General features: G+C 35.7%; 1 protein-coding gene across 4 annotated transcripts in view; it reads left to right on the top strand.

Annotated features, from left to right (window-relative positions):
- The window catches only part of LOC107702334 (long-chain-fatty-acid--CoA ligase 1-like), a 37,271-nt gene that overhangs the window by 6,503 nt on the left and 17,549 nt on the right, over positions 1–13,219 (top strand). For 2 of the 4 annotated variants that reach the window (XR_001635750.1, XM_016504617.1), the window contains exons 2-18: positions 2,434–2,655; positions 4,767–4,881; positions 4,981–5,045; positions 5,232–5,333; positions 5,781–5,880; positions 6,427–6,602; positions 6,713–6,745; positions 6,877–6,928; positions 7,469–7,542; positions 8,055–8,132; positions 8,883–9,017; positions 9,126–9,260; positions 10,532–10,627; positions 10,722–10,794; positions 10,895–10,983; positions 11,124–11,240; positions 12,717–12,860. Coding sequence is in view for 3 of the 4 variants with exons in the window: in XM_016504617.1 (XP_016360103.1) it covers positions 2,461–2,655; positions 4,767–4,881; positions 4,981–5,045; positions 5,232–5,333; positions 5,781–5,880; positions 6,427–6,602; positions 6,713–6,745; positions 6,877–6,928; positions 7,469–7,542; positions 8,055–8,132; positions 8,883–9,017; positions 9,126–9,260; positions 10,532–10,627; positions 10,722–10,794; positions 10,895–10,983; positions 11,124–11,240; positions 12,717–12,860 (1,779 nt within the window). In the remaining variant the exon portion in view is untranslated. Of the gene's footprint in view, positions 1–51; positions 386–2,433; positions 2,656–4,766; positions 4,882–4,980; positions 5,046–5,231; positions 5,334–5,780; positions 5,881–6,426; positions 6,603–6,712; positions 6,746–6,876; positions 6,929–7,468; positions 7,543–7,932; positions 8,011–8,054; positions 8,133–8,882; positions 9,018–9,125; positions 9,261–10,531; positions 10,628–10,721; positions 10,795–10,894; positions 10,984–11,123; positions 11,241–12,716; positions 12,861–13,219 lie in introns of those variants that run through there. The other 2 variants (XM_016504618.1, XM_016504619.1) reach the window with 2 other exon arrangements.

Below are 13,219 nucleotides of genomic sequence, written 5' to 3'. Positions count from 1 at the left end.
CACACACACACACACACACACACACACACACACACACACACACACACGATTGCATCTGCTAAAACAGACTACAGGACTTAAAAACAATCAGTCTGAAATGAAAAGTGCATGAGAGACACATGAGAAAAAGAAAGGGAGAAATCGAGAGGGAAAGTGAAAGATTGACAGAGAGAGTGAGAGAAAACGAGAGAGACCCGCGTGGTGGTATTGCTGTACGTGAGGGTCATTCTGCTATTCATAGCCAATAGTTTCCTTCAGTGCTGCTTAGGTCAGTTTAACTACAACAACAGACACGCAGAAAGCATCCATTAAAAAACAGAATATTACAATAGAGCTAATACCCACACCCACAGAAGTAACCTAACAACTAGAGCTGCAGGCCAGGGTGAGTATTTTTCCATCCTTCAGTTTTGATTCCATCAGAAAAGTGACATTGTCAAGCTGTGTGTGTTTGCATGTAATACTTTGGGTATAATATTGTCCCAGAAGTGAGGTAAATCTAAGTGAAATCCGGCATCCTCAGTGGGAAAAATCCATTCATAAATAAAGCAAAAAATCTTTATTGAATGTTCTCACTTATAAGTGTGTTTTTTGATCTTTAGACTGGGTTAGTTCAAGGTCAGAGGCACTGGGACTTTAGTAGAATGGAAACTAGAGAAAGTTTTCATCTTGAGAAATACTGACATTGGCGATCTGCTATCAGCTGATATTGACATTTTATTTTATTGGTTTATTTGCGCTTTGTGAAATAAATTCTGAAATAAATTAAAACTGAACTTTAAAAGTGACATTGTCCTGTACATTACTGTCGTCTTTTATGGTACACTTTGTAGAACTGATTTTCAAGTAACTTACTGAATTAAACATGACATTTTGAAGTAGAACATTTTAAATTGTATTTACTTGTTGTAAAATGTAGTTTTATTTACAACTTTGAAAAATTTTTTTTTTTGTAGTGCAGATTACACTGTAAATGCACTAAAACACTAAAAGCATTGGCTTTCATTCACTGATTAGACAGATTTATTAATTTACAACCAATTTGAAATTTGGAAATAATTCGAAATGTGGTGCATCATGACATTATGATAAAATAATTCTTCTGCACTTGAATTTTTATATCTTTGACAAATTTCTGTTGCTTACCATTATGTCATGCCATATGTAACAATATTGATGTATTTGTAGAAATACCCTATGCAAGTTTGGAATAATTAAGACTTTTTAATATTGTTATGCTCACAAAGGCCCACCATTTATTTTATTAAAAATAGAGTAAAAACAGTAATATTGTGAAAAATTATTACAATTTAAATTAAATGTTTTCTATTTGAAAATATCTTTGCCATCACAGAAAATAAATTACATTTGAAAATATATTCAAATAGAAAACAGCTATTTTAAATTGTAATATTTATAATATCAGAAATATGCAGCCTTGGAGACTTCATAAGAGACTTCTTACAAAAACAGTAGAAAGATCTTCATTATTCCAGACTTTTGACTAGTAGTGTATATAAGTCTGCGGATAAAACAGCGGGCCAGTGTCACACAGACCTCTGAGGTGAAGGCCCACTGTATTATCTACAACACATTAACAGTGCTGTTCACAGGCTTTAGCATTCATTTTCACCCTCTCTGTGAAGATGAAGTGTTTTCAGAGATATTATCAGCAAACGTCTCACTGATTCAGAGAAGCTGTTTCTTTATTGTGAGAGTAGTCAAGTCAAGCTGCAGAAGTGTCTGAAGTCTTCCTGTCTGTAATTAGTCCACTTCCAAGAGGAGAAATTGTACAGAGAAATACTGCGCTAGAGGCTATGGGCTGACGCAGCTGAAATATTTATTGTAGTTTTTTATTATAGCCCAATTTTCTGCTCATATAGAGCTGTGATGAACAAGGCAGAGAAATACAGAGATAAAATGAAAGGATATTCTGACTCTTTGGGTGGGTTGAGTAGATATTTGAATATTATACATCTCATTTGTTAAAAAAATAAAAAAACAATAACAACACAACACTATAATGTGCAATATAAATGATGGATACAATTATAAAACATATACTGATCAAATTAGAATAACAAAATAATAATATAATTTATATAATAAATATAAACAATACATTATACTAAATATTTTGTTGCAATAAATATAGTAGAATATTGTGCATTCCTAGTTTACTGGATTAAGAAATAATTTTTGAATTATTCTTTGACTACAATCTCCTGCTTTATTCATTTTCGTACAAAATGTATTTTTCTTTGTCATTTACTCAATATGAGTTAACACAGACACGAAAGTAATGTCAAATATTCACCATAAATATATACAAATGAAGCATTCACTTAAATGGTTGAATTTCAAACTGATTTTCAGCTAACAATCAGGCTTTGTGTCTCACTAAAGTCATCCCTCTGTGTTTTCTTTTTATAGACTTGAACAAGCTGAACTGGCAGAGCAATGCAGGCCCAGGATCTGATCCGGCACCTGCGGATACCTGAGCTGGACGACTTGAGGCAGTATGTGCGCAGTTTACCCACCAACACCCTCATGGGCATGGGTGCGTTCGCTGCCATCACCACATACTGGCTGGCCACCCGTCCCAAAGCACTTAAACCACCCTGTGACCTCCACATGCAGTCTGTGGAGGTGCAGGTAGGTGTCAAAATGCTTCCATAAATATGTTATATCACAAAACTAATTTGTTGAGCAATGGTGAGGTGAAATGGTTCAGGTAGAATAGTCTCTCAGAGTCAGTCTGTGTGTAAAACTCTGGGTAGTCTACATTATAGTTTTTTCAGGCCACATAAACAGGAAGGACCCATATAACCTACATGCAAAACAACCAACTACTGTTTAGATGATGACACTTTAATACTCTGGCATGCAGCAATGTGGTAACTATTTCATTTTGAGATTATTAAATATTAACTATGCAATCATTTGTTAAAGGGGTCATATGATGCTATTTTAAAGATCATATTTGGGTGGCATTATGCTAATATTTCCACATAGTGACGTAGATATGTGGGGGCGTGTTAGAACGAGGCGTTTTAGGTAGGCGTGGTTGACTCTTAACTTTTATAAAGAATATCTCTTTGGATTTGAGACTTTAGTCTTTGCAACTTTACAGATCTTCTTTATGCACCAAGAGCTTGTAACACTCCAAAGAGAAAGGAAATCACATCATATGACCCCTTTAAAGAAAGCAGAATACACAGTTGCACTTGAGGATATCTTGTTGCAGTGTTACTTGTTTTAATGCCTTATATTTCACTTTAAACTTTGCCATAAAACTTTGGGAAATCAAACGACTAATTCCTCATTGGAAATGCTCATTGTGGCCACCTGGTTTAAAAAAAAAAGAACTCCCAGAAGATTGATAAAAAACTAGTGCATTCTGATTTCCAACAGTTGCTTAGCAGCCATATGGCTTGCAAATCCACCAAGGTCATGAGAAGTCCTGCACACTATCATAGCTTGTGAGACATGAATGTGTAACAATCACATTTATTTAACACGTTCAAAGACCTTTGAAGGCATTTCAGAGGCAAAAGGGTGAAGGCGTCTGTCAGATGCGACAGTGATTTTTTGCAAGCTTCCTGTAAAAAGCAGTTCAGCTTATGGCTTCTGTGCACTGTGGCTTCCTCTGGGTACACCACGGCATGTCTTTTTGCATGCATGTATGAACTCCCGAGTTGCCCATCTCTGTGACATACTATACATTTTGTTAGGTCTTAGTGCAGAAAACATTTGCTGTGCTTCTTGTGACCGTGCATTGTGGTTTCATGGTTTCCACAAAAACATTAAGCAGCACAACTATTTTCAACATTTCTACAGGAATGATTTTTAAGCACCAAATATTGAATGATTTTTGAAGGATCATGTGACACTGAAGACTGGACTATATTAAAATACGTTTCATGTATAGCAGACACTTTTTAAAAAACTTTTTTTTTTATTATAATACTATTTCACAGTATTACTCTTTTTACTATATCTTGATCAAATAAAGATATATTTGGGTGAGCATGAGACTTTTTTTTTTTTCCAAAAAACGTCAAAACGAACTTACCACAAACTTTTGAATGGTAGTGTATGTGTGTTGGGACAGCCCACCTACAGCTGTTTTTGGAATGGTTTTTCATCACATTCCTGCTTTTTTTCTCACACACTTTTGTTCTCACACACTGAGTAGTTTTTGTGTATATGTGTGTGTACACAGGTGCAGACTGTAACTTTGCTTTGGATACAAATAACTGCAGCCTCTTTCAACCAGATGTGTGTAATTATGGATGTATGTCCTTGATCTCTGTCTTTGACTGAAAGAGTTTGGGTATTCTCACCATTTCTTGTATGTTTGCTATGGTAACATACTGAAACATGTTGGCGACAGCTTTAAAGCGAGCATCTGTAAATTCCTTTAGCATGAAGTCTTCCTTCCTTCTGCTGTCAATGCCCTGGTCTTTTTTTTTTTTTTAATCAAACCCTAATGCAGGGAAAGTAAATTGTATTTTCTTCCTGCTGTCAACTTTTATCTTGGACAAATTAATGCTGCTGGTCCTCAAATTTGATTGGCGTTACAAGATATCTGATGTACTGATGTACAACAGCACTGGGACGATTCACTGTTTCTGTTCACACTTTGCCAGATTATCAATCTGGTGTGAAAATGAAGTGAGAGCGGATTTGCCTGGAGTAAGGAGGTGTTATATGATTTTTTTTTTTTTTGGTATAGAACATAGATTATTTGTTTTGTTTTTCAGGGTAGTAGATATGCTCGTCGGTCCATTCTACAGGACGGTGACACATACATGACATACTACTATAAAGACGCTCAGACAATGTATGAATTTTTCTTACGAGGACTACGAGTGTCAAGTAAGTCAACTAGTATTTAAAGTAGATATTAAAATCACCCAAAAATGAAGCCTGTCATCATGCGTGAGATCTTCACATTTTTGTGTGTTATTTTTATAGATAATGGTCCTTGTTTGGGATCACGAAAACCGGGCAAGCCATATAAATGGCTTTTGTATAAAGAGGTAAGATTGCTATAGTCTGCTTTGTATTCTGAGCAAAATTGATTTGAAATCTTATTCCAGAACTAGTGTAGCCTTTTATTCTCTGAATGTTTTATTTATTGCCCTGTCTTGTTTCTATTTTATCCCATATGGCTGTTCATTTGAGTAAGTTGTGTATATTCATATGGTGTTCATGGGTTTGTATAGGTAGCAGACAGGGCAGAGTTCGCAGGTTCAGCATTACTCCACAGAGGTCACAGTCAAACAGGAGACAAATACATTGGCATCTTTGCACAGAACAGGCCAGAGGTAATCACATGCACACAGACACAGATTCCTACTAAAACTGTCAACCTCAAATATGATGGTTTTGGTGAACACAGGACTGTAGGCGAATGGCAGGCTTATGTTCACTCATATAAAAATAAAATAAGCAATATATTGACTTTGCTTATTCAGTGCTTTATTTGTCTGCCACAATTATATAGTAACTTCTGAATTATCTTCATTTGAGGGGCTTTGTAAGGAATATTGATATATGCGATAATATATCAAAGTATCATGTAATCACTTCAGTTACATATTGATTGACAGCCCTAAATCCTACATTAATTGCTTTGCTTATTATACAGCAGGTGTGGCAACTTCTTAATTCTGTTTTGTTCATTCTATATTATTTCTATGTAAGATAAGCTTATTTGTGCATACAGTATGTATAGTCCACAACTGATTCAATTGTGTGTACAATTTCTGTAGTGGACGATTTCAGAGCTGGCGTGTTACACATATTCACTGGTGGCAGTGCCACTGTATGATACACTTGGTACAGAGGCCATCAGCTATATCATTGACAAAGGTGAGCAAGCGCACAGCATTTTTTACAATTCTGTGCAATACTTTTATGATATATTTCCCTTCCATTCAGCTTTTATTTTTTAAATAACATTTTTTAATGAGGACTTTCAAAATTGTTTGTGTCCTTTTTCAGAAAAGTGTTTTGTTTACTGAAATAGGAATTAAAATCCAATTAATTAGATAATTAGTAATCATATTTCAATCGTAAGAACTCTTGTAATATTTTAGCATGTTAAAGGTTATTACAATATTATTGTATTTGGACTTGGTGTGCTAGATCGGCTGCACGCTGTTGCTGCTGTAGAGCAAGTATGGACTTGCTGCTGCCAATAGATACACAGACAAGCTGCTGTGAGCATGTATATATCCATATATCCCATAGCAGATCTAGACAGGTGGAGCTGGGGTAGGTGGAGGGTTTCAGAGGAAAATTACCAAAACTATTTTTAATTTCACTTGAAGATTTTAATGAAGATGGAAATTGTGTTGACATGTCGTGTTGTTGAAATGATGAGAACTTTGTTTTGAGTAAGAGCCTTTGTTGTAGCCACCATCTCCACTGTGATCTGTGACATCCCGGATAAGGCTCGTTTGATCCTGGACTGTGTATCTGGCCGGAAGCACAGCGTCACAACCATAGTGATCATGGGGAACTTTGACCGTGAACTGACTGCACAAGCACAACAGAAAGGCATTGAGGTCCTGAGCCTCAAGGAGCTGGAGGTTTGATTACACACACACACACAAACACACACTTAAGACACCCTTTGGTAAGCAGTGATCCCATTAATCTTGTATTTGTGCTGCACTAAATAAAGTCTTTCTTTTGGCAGGCTATTGGCAAAGCCAACCACAAGACACCCATTGTGAGTAAAACTGAGCACTGTTTTGATTTACAGACTTATAACTGTGAATAATGAATAATTTTATTTGAATGCTTTATTATTTGTTTTCTTCTTCATGGTGATTAGTCCTCATTTTGCCTTTTTATTTCTAGCCTCCTAAACCAGAGGACCTGGCACTGATTTGCTTCACAAGTGGAACTACAGGTAAAATTGTTTATATACTGTATTTACTATGTATTTAACTATTTAATTGTCATTAATCTCAGGACTATTTTGTAGTTAACACATTAATGCATTCTAATCCTTTTTAATGAAAGAGAACAAAACAGTATGCACAAATGTGGCTGCAACAGTGATTGAGTATTTGATTTGTACTGGAGAAAAGGATCAGTCTGATTCATGAACAAATCATTCAGACTGGTTTTATGAACTGGATCAACTGAATGTGCCAAGGAGAACTACTGTAGAGTGAATTTCAAGATTTTTTGTGAATAATGACTATTCCTTTAGAAAAAAGACGACTTTTTAGTGTATTAGTCATACAGAACATCTTTTATGATACTTGTATAATTTTTTTGTTGTTGTCATTTTAGAGTTTGACAACCCTAGTCCTGATTCATTTTAATTTTTAATCTGTCTTTCAGATGTTGCCTCATTGTATCCTGTCATGTTTTATCATTTTTTAGGACTCCATCTCACTCAGAGAATTAATGTATCATTTTTTCTTTCTTTTTTTTTCAACAGGAAGTCCAAAGGGAGCAATGATCACACATGGAAACGTTGTTTCCAATTGTTCCGCTTTCATTAAAGTTACAGAGGTAAGCCAAGAGATTTCCACGTCTGTATCCTTTAAAATGTATTGTTTAACAATGTATTTCCTCATTTGTAAGCCACTTTGGATAAATGCATCTGCTAAATTAATATATATAAAATTGTAGTCTTTCTCGGGAAATGAGCAAAAATCACAGCCAGTGAGATTTAAATGGCAGATCAGATCTGTGCAGTTTTTAGGAGCATGCTACCTTCATTTTGCCAGTTAATTGTTAAGTGAAATGTTTTCTTCAAATCAACTTCATTCTTTTTGTCTTTCTGTTATGTTCACCTCTTCTTGTGCCTCATTTTCTCATTTAATTGTCTGTTTCCTGTTCCATCCTCCCTCGTGTCTTGTGTATTGATGTGTTTGTAAATGTGTATATGCGTCTGGTTAGGGGTTGCTGAAACCTAGTCCTCAGGATGTTCTCATCTCCTTCTTACCGTTAGCGCATATGTTTGAAAGAGTTGTAGAGGTACGCTTTATTTCACACCGCACGTGTGTGTGTGTGTTTTACAGGTTCACTGCATGCTAAACCAGACAGACATTCACATTTCTTACCTACCACTAGCACACATGTTTGAGAGAGTGGTCGAGGTATGTATTATGCATGCACACAGTCATTAAACAATTGTTTAATATATTTTCTATACAGTTTGTAACAAAGTTCATTTAGTTAATTTTTAAGGGATATTTTGGTTAAAGGAATAGTTCACCCAAAAATGAAAATTTGTTGAAAACGTACTTACCCTCAGGCCATCTAAGATGTAGATAGGTTTGTTTCTTTATCGGAACAGATTTGGAGAAATTTAGCATTACATCACTTGCTCATCAATGGATCCTCTGCAGTGAATGGGTGCCGTCAGAATGAAAGTCCAAACAGCTGATAAAAGCCTCATAATAATCCACAAGTAATCCACACCACTCCAGTCCATCGATTAACATCTTGTGAAGTGAAAAGCGGCATGTTTGTAATAAAGAAATCCAAATTATTGTGATGTTTTTATCAGCTGTTTGACCTCTTAATCTGACGGCACCCATTCACTGCATAGGATCCATTGAGCAAGTGATTATATGTTAAGTTTCTCCAAATCTGTTCTGATGAAGAAACAAACTCATCTACATCTTGGATGGCCTAAGGGGGAGTACATTTTCAGCAAACTTTCATTTTTGGTTGAATTATTCCTTTAAATATATGATATTTTGATTTCTTGACTGCATCTGTGGCTACAGAATATATATATATATATATATATATATATAGAGAGAGAGAGAGAGAGAGAGAGAGAGAGAGAGATTAATTTGCATTATATTCTTGTTGCATAATTGTGTTTGTTGTGTGTGTAGGGTGTGCTTCTGGTCCATGGGGCCAGGATTGGATATTTTCAGGGTGATATCCGTCTACTGATGGACGATTTGAAGACTCTTAAGCCCACTATATTCCCTGTAGTGCCCAGACTACTCAACCGCATGTTTGATAAGGTACTTCTGTTTAGTTATACACACATAAACTGTTTGCATTTATGTGTGTGAGCTTAAATATACTCCGTGATCTTTGCTCATTATACATTCATGAATGTTTGCATTAAGATCTTCGGACAGGCGAACACTCCTCTCAAAAGATGGCTGCTGGATTTTGCTACCAGTAGGAAAGAGGCGGAGCTTAAAAGTGGAGTTGTGAGGAAGGATAGCATGTGGGATAAAGTGATCTTCAGCAAAGTGCAGGTAACCAGACAAAGCGGAGAAAGAGTGTGTTAGAGCCCAAGGACAGAACAATCTGATGGAAACCATAGAGAACCTATAAAGACTCTGTTGCCTAGCAACACACAAATTCAAAAATACTCCGCATCCAAATGTCTAACATTTATAAAGCAAAGAAAAAAAAACCAAAGCAAGATAAATCATGTATCATCTAAAGGCTCATTCACACCAAGGACGATAACTATAACTGTAAAGTTGTAATGATCATTCTGATTCTATGAAAATATGGAAGTCCACACCACAGCCATAACAATACTGATGCAAAGGAACGATATTGTTGGAATCATTTTCAGAATGATTTTTGGTAACATTTTACTTAAAGCCTTTATGTATAATGCATTACAACACACATTTTGAATACCTTTATAATGCATTATACATAAAGGCTTTAAGTAAAATGTTTTAATGCATAATGTGTTTTAATGCATTATACTTTCTCACAATTAATAGATAATGTATTATAACTGTGGTTACAGTTATTGATCAGATCATACAATGCATTTTAAGGTGCATTACAAGGCATAATTAATGCATTAAAAGGTAATATTGTTTATAGTTATCTTTCTAATTATTGGTTATCATTTTTGGTGTTTTTTCATGTTTTTCCAAAAGTGTCTTATGCTCACCAAGGCTGCATTTATTTAATCAAAAATAAAGTAATATTATGAAATATATAAAAGATTATGAAAATATTATGATATATATATATATATATATATATATATGTAATTTTTTCCTGTGACGCAAAGCTGAATTTTCAGCATCATTACTGAAAGTGTAATGATCCTTACATGATCCTTCAGAAATCATTCTAATATGCTATGTTGCTCAAGTAATATTTCTTGTTATCAATGTTGAAAACCATTGTGCTGCTTATTATTTTTGTGAAAACTGATACATTGTTCTTCAGTATTCTTTGATGAATAGAAAGTTCAAAAGAACAGCGTTTGAATTTTTTTATTTTTTTCTCTTTCACCACAATACCGCAGTATTGAGCCTTGTTATGAATAGACCGTACGAGTTCTTCTGCTTATGTCACATCTACAATAGTTTGCTCAGAACTGTCACTTATATAACTGTCACAGATATGAAATGCAGTTATTAATTAATTTAACTCTATAACCTTTTTGTAACTAAACTATGCATGAACATAACACTCCAAACAGAACTGTGACAACTGTTTTCTGCTACTATGTACCATAACCTTAAAGTGACTCCTGTGACTCCCCCTACAGGCCAGTTTGGGTGGACGTGTGAGGCTCATGATCACTGGAGCCGCTCCTGTCTCTCCAACCGTCCTCACCTTCCTGCGAGCAGCGCTGGGCTGCCAGGTACACAAACACACAGAGACCTCTGTTCTCCTGCTATCAGTATTCCCACAACTGGTTTTAAGGTTACTGTTTTTTATCATTCTTTTTTTGGTAGTTTTATGAGGGTTATGGGCAGACTGAGTGTACGGCAGGCTGCACTATGTCACTTCCTGGAGATTGGACAGCAGGTAAGATGATGTACACGTGTTAACACATAAAACAAACAGATACACCTTAAGTAATGTATAAACGTCCTGTAACACAAACTCTCTTGGTCTCTGTACTCAGGTCATGTGGGAGCACCGCTGCCCTGTAACTTTGTTAAACTATTGGATGTGCCTGAAATGAATTATTTTGCAGCAAATGGAGAGGGAGAGGTGTGTCACCAGTTAAATTATAGAATTTTAAAAGGAGTGTTCTGGGTTTAATACAAGTTAAGCTCTATTGACAGTATTTGTGGCTAATGCTAATGGTGTACCTCTGTTGACTGGTGTGGGGGTGTGTGTGTCCTCCACAGGTGTGTGTGAAAGGATCAAATGTGTTTCAAGGTTACCTGAAGGACCCAGAGCGGACCTCAGAGGCCATAGATAAAGACGGCTGGCTGCACACTGGAGATGTCGGCAAATGGCTCCCGGTAAATTCCATATCTTCTCTTAGCACTTCTGTGCCTTATTTACTCTCTTTCGTATCTTTTTTTAGTCTCCCAGTTCAGTTCTAATTTAATCAGTGTCCTTATTTCTGTGAATCGTCTACTTCAGGGGTCGGCAACCTTTTGGGCATGAAGAGCCATTTTTAATTTTTCTGGTTAATCACTGTGCCAATAAGCCCCACTTTCATCTTTCTCTCTCTGATTTGATATAGCTGTCAGTCATTTAAAATTTCCATCATAAAACAGTTGACATATTAAATGATTTGCATTTTGCAAATTTCCATCTTACCTCAAAACTGACGCGTCACGCTGGAATTTGCATTCTGCTTGTGTGAACAGTAAACCCCGCCTACTTTGATTTGATTGGCCAACATTATTTTGACATTGACGAATGCTGTTTGGTTAAAACTACTGTAAAAACAGCAATACTGAAAAACAAAGCAAGAGATATTCATGTCTTAAGGCCCATTCAAGGATTATTACTATAACTATAAAGTTTTAATAATCGTTCTAATTCTATGAGAATAGTCCACACCACAGCTATAAGAATAATGACACAGAGGAACAATATTCAGAATGATTTTATCAGCTGATGAACAATAAACACACTGACAGCCAATCAGAATCTGCCCGATTTTAAAGCCCTAAAGTATTTAAAGCAGCAGAAGACATAACATTATTAGTATGTACATTTTAAAGAACAAGTAAGATATTAATTGTCACTGGTATTAGTGCTCATAGAGTCAGTGTAGTTTTTACCTTCATGTAGCCACCAACAACCTAACCACGAGCAGTACCCTTTAGCACATCACTTTTAAATGTCAAACATAACAGCATTAAACAGGTTTTCCCTTCACTACAAACCCATAAAATAACACTTAATTTCAACTTGTATTCTTCTTATCCAGTGGGTGGGTGCTTAAATTACACCAATATTAAGTTAATGTGATAATTAAAATGGTCAAATTAAAAGGTTTAATTAAATAAATAATTTTAATTTGCAACCATGCATTTATTTGTGATAACAGGTCTCTTGAATTACTACTTAGAGCTGTATATATTTGGTGAATATTATTACAATTTTAAATAATTGTTTTAAAAACTTTTTTTAAATATAATGTATATTACTGTGATGCAAAGCTGAATATTCAGCAGCCATTTACTTCAGTCTTCAGTGTCACATTTCTTATTATTATCAATGATGTTGAAACAGTTGTGCTGCCTAATACATTTTTTTCAGGATTCTTTGATGAAATATAAAGTTCAAAAGAAAAAAGAAAAGTTATCGTGATCAAGATTTTTCCACACTACTGCATGCGTGTCCACTGAACTTCTGCACAGTTCTTCCAAATTGTTGCAAATTTTGTAATATTTTGAAGTTAATGCTTGCGTTTTAAGAGAACAGAAATCTCGCACCTTCTTTTTTATTTAATTAGTGAAGTTGAGTATTTCTTGTTTTAGAATGGGACTCTGAAGATTATAGACAGGAAGAAACACATCTTCAAGCTGGCTCAGGGTGAATACATCGCTCCAGAGAAGATTGAGAACATCTACATCCGCAGTGACCCTGTGGCTCAGGTCTTTGTTCATGGAGACAGTCTGCAGGTGAGAGACAGTGAACCATTAATATTTGATGTAATGGGTGAAATTACATTGTCATTTGCGGTGAGGGTGCGGGTCTGGAAATCAGGCGGACTACGGGTCCAACAGCCAAGACTCAACTTAAAGGGTTACTCCACCCCAAAATGAAAATTGTGCCATTAATCACTTACCCCCATGTCGTTTCAAACCCGTTCAGCCACACCACACAGATACATTCTACGTGTATTTAAGCTTTGATTTGAACGAAAACAGCGTATCCGTGTGGTGCGGCTGACACAGAACAGCATATGCAGTTTACGTTCAGTGGACACTCTCCAAAATGGCGCTATGGTGACACGGAGGAGATGGACTATTTTGACGAT

The sequence above is a fragment of the Sinocyclocheilus anshuiensis genome, unplaced genomic scaffold (genome assembly GCF_001515605.1).
Source record: "Sinocyclocheilus anshuiensis isolate Anshui unplaced genomic scaffold, SAMN03320099.WGS_v1.1 scaffold86, whole genome shotgun sequence".
Taxonomy (NCBI): domain Eukaryota; kingdom Metazoa; phylum Chordata; class Actinopteri; order Cypriniformes; family Cyprinidae; genus Sinocyclocheilus; species Sinocyclocheilus anshuiensis.
This window is presented reverse-complemented; position numbering and strand designations above follow the sequence as displayed.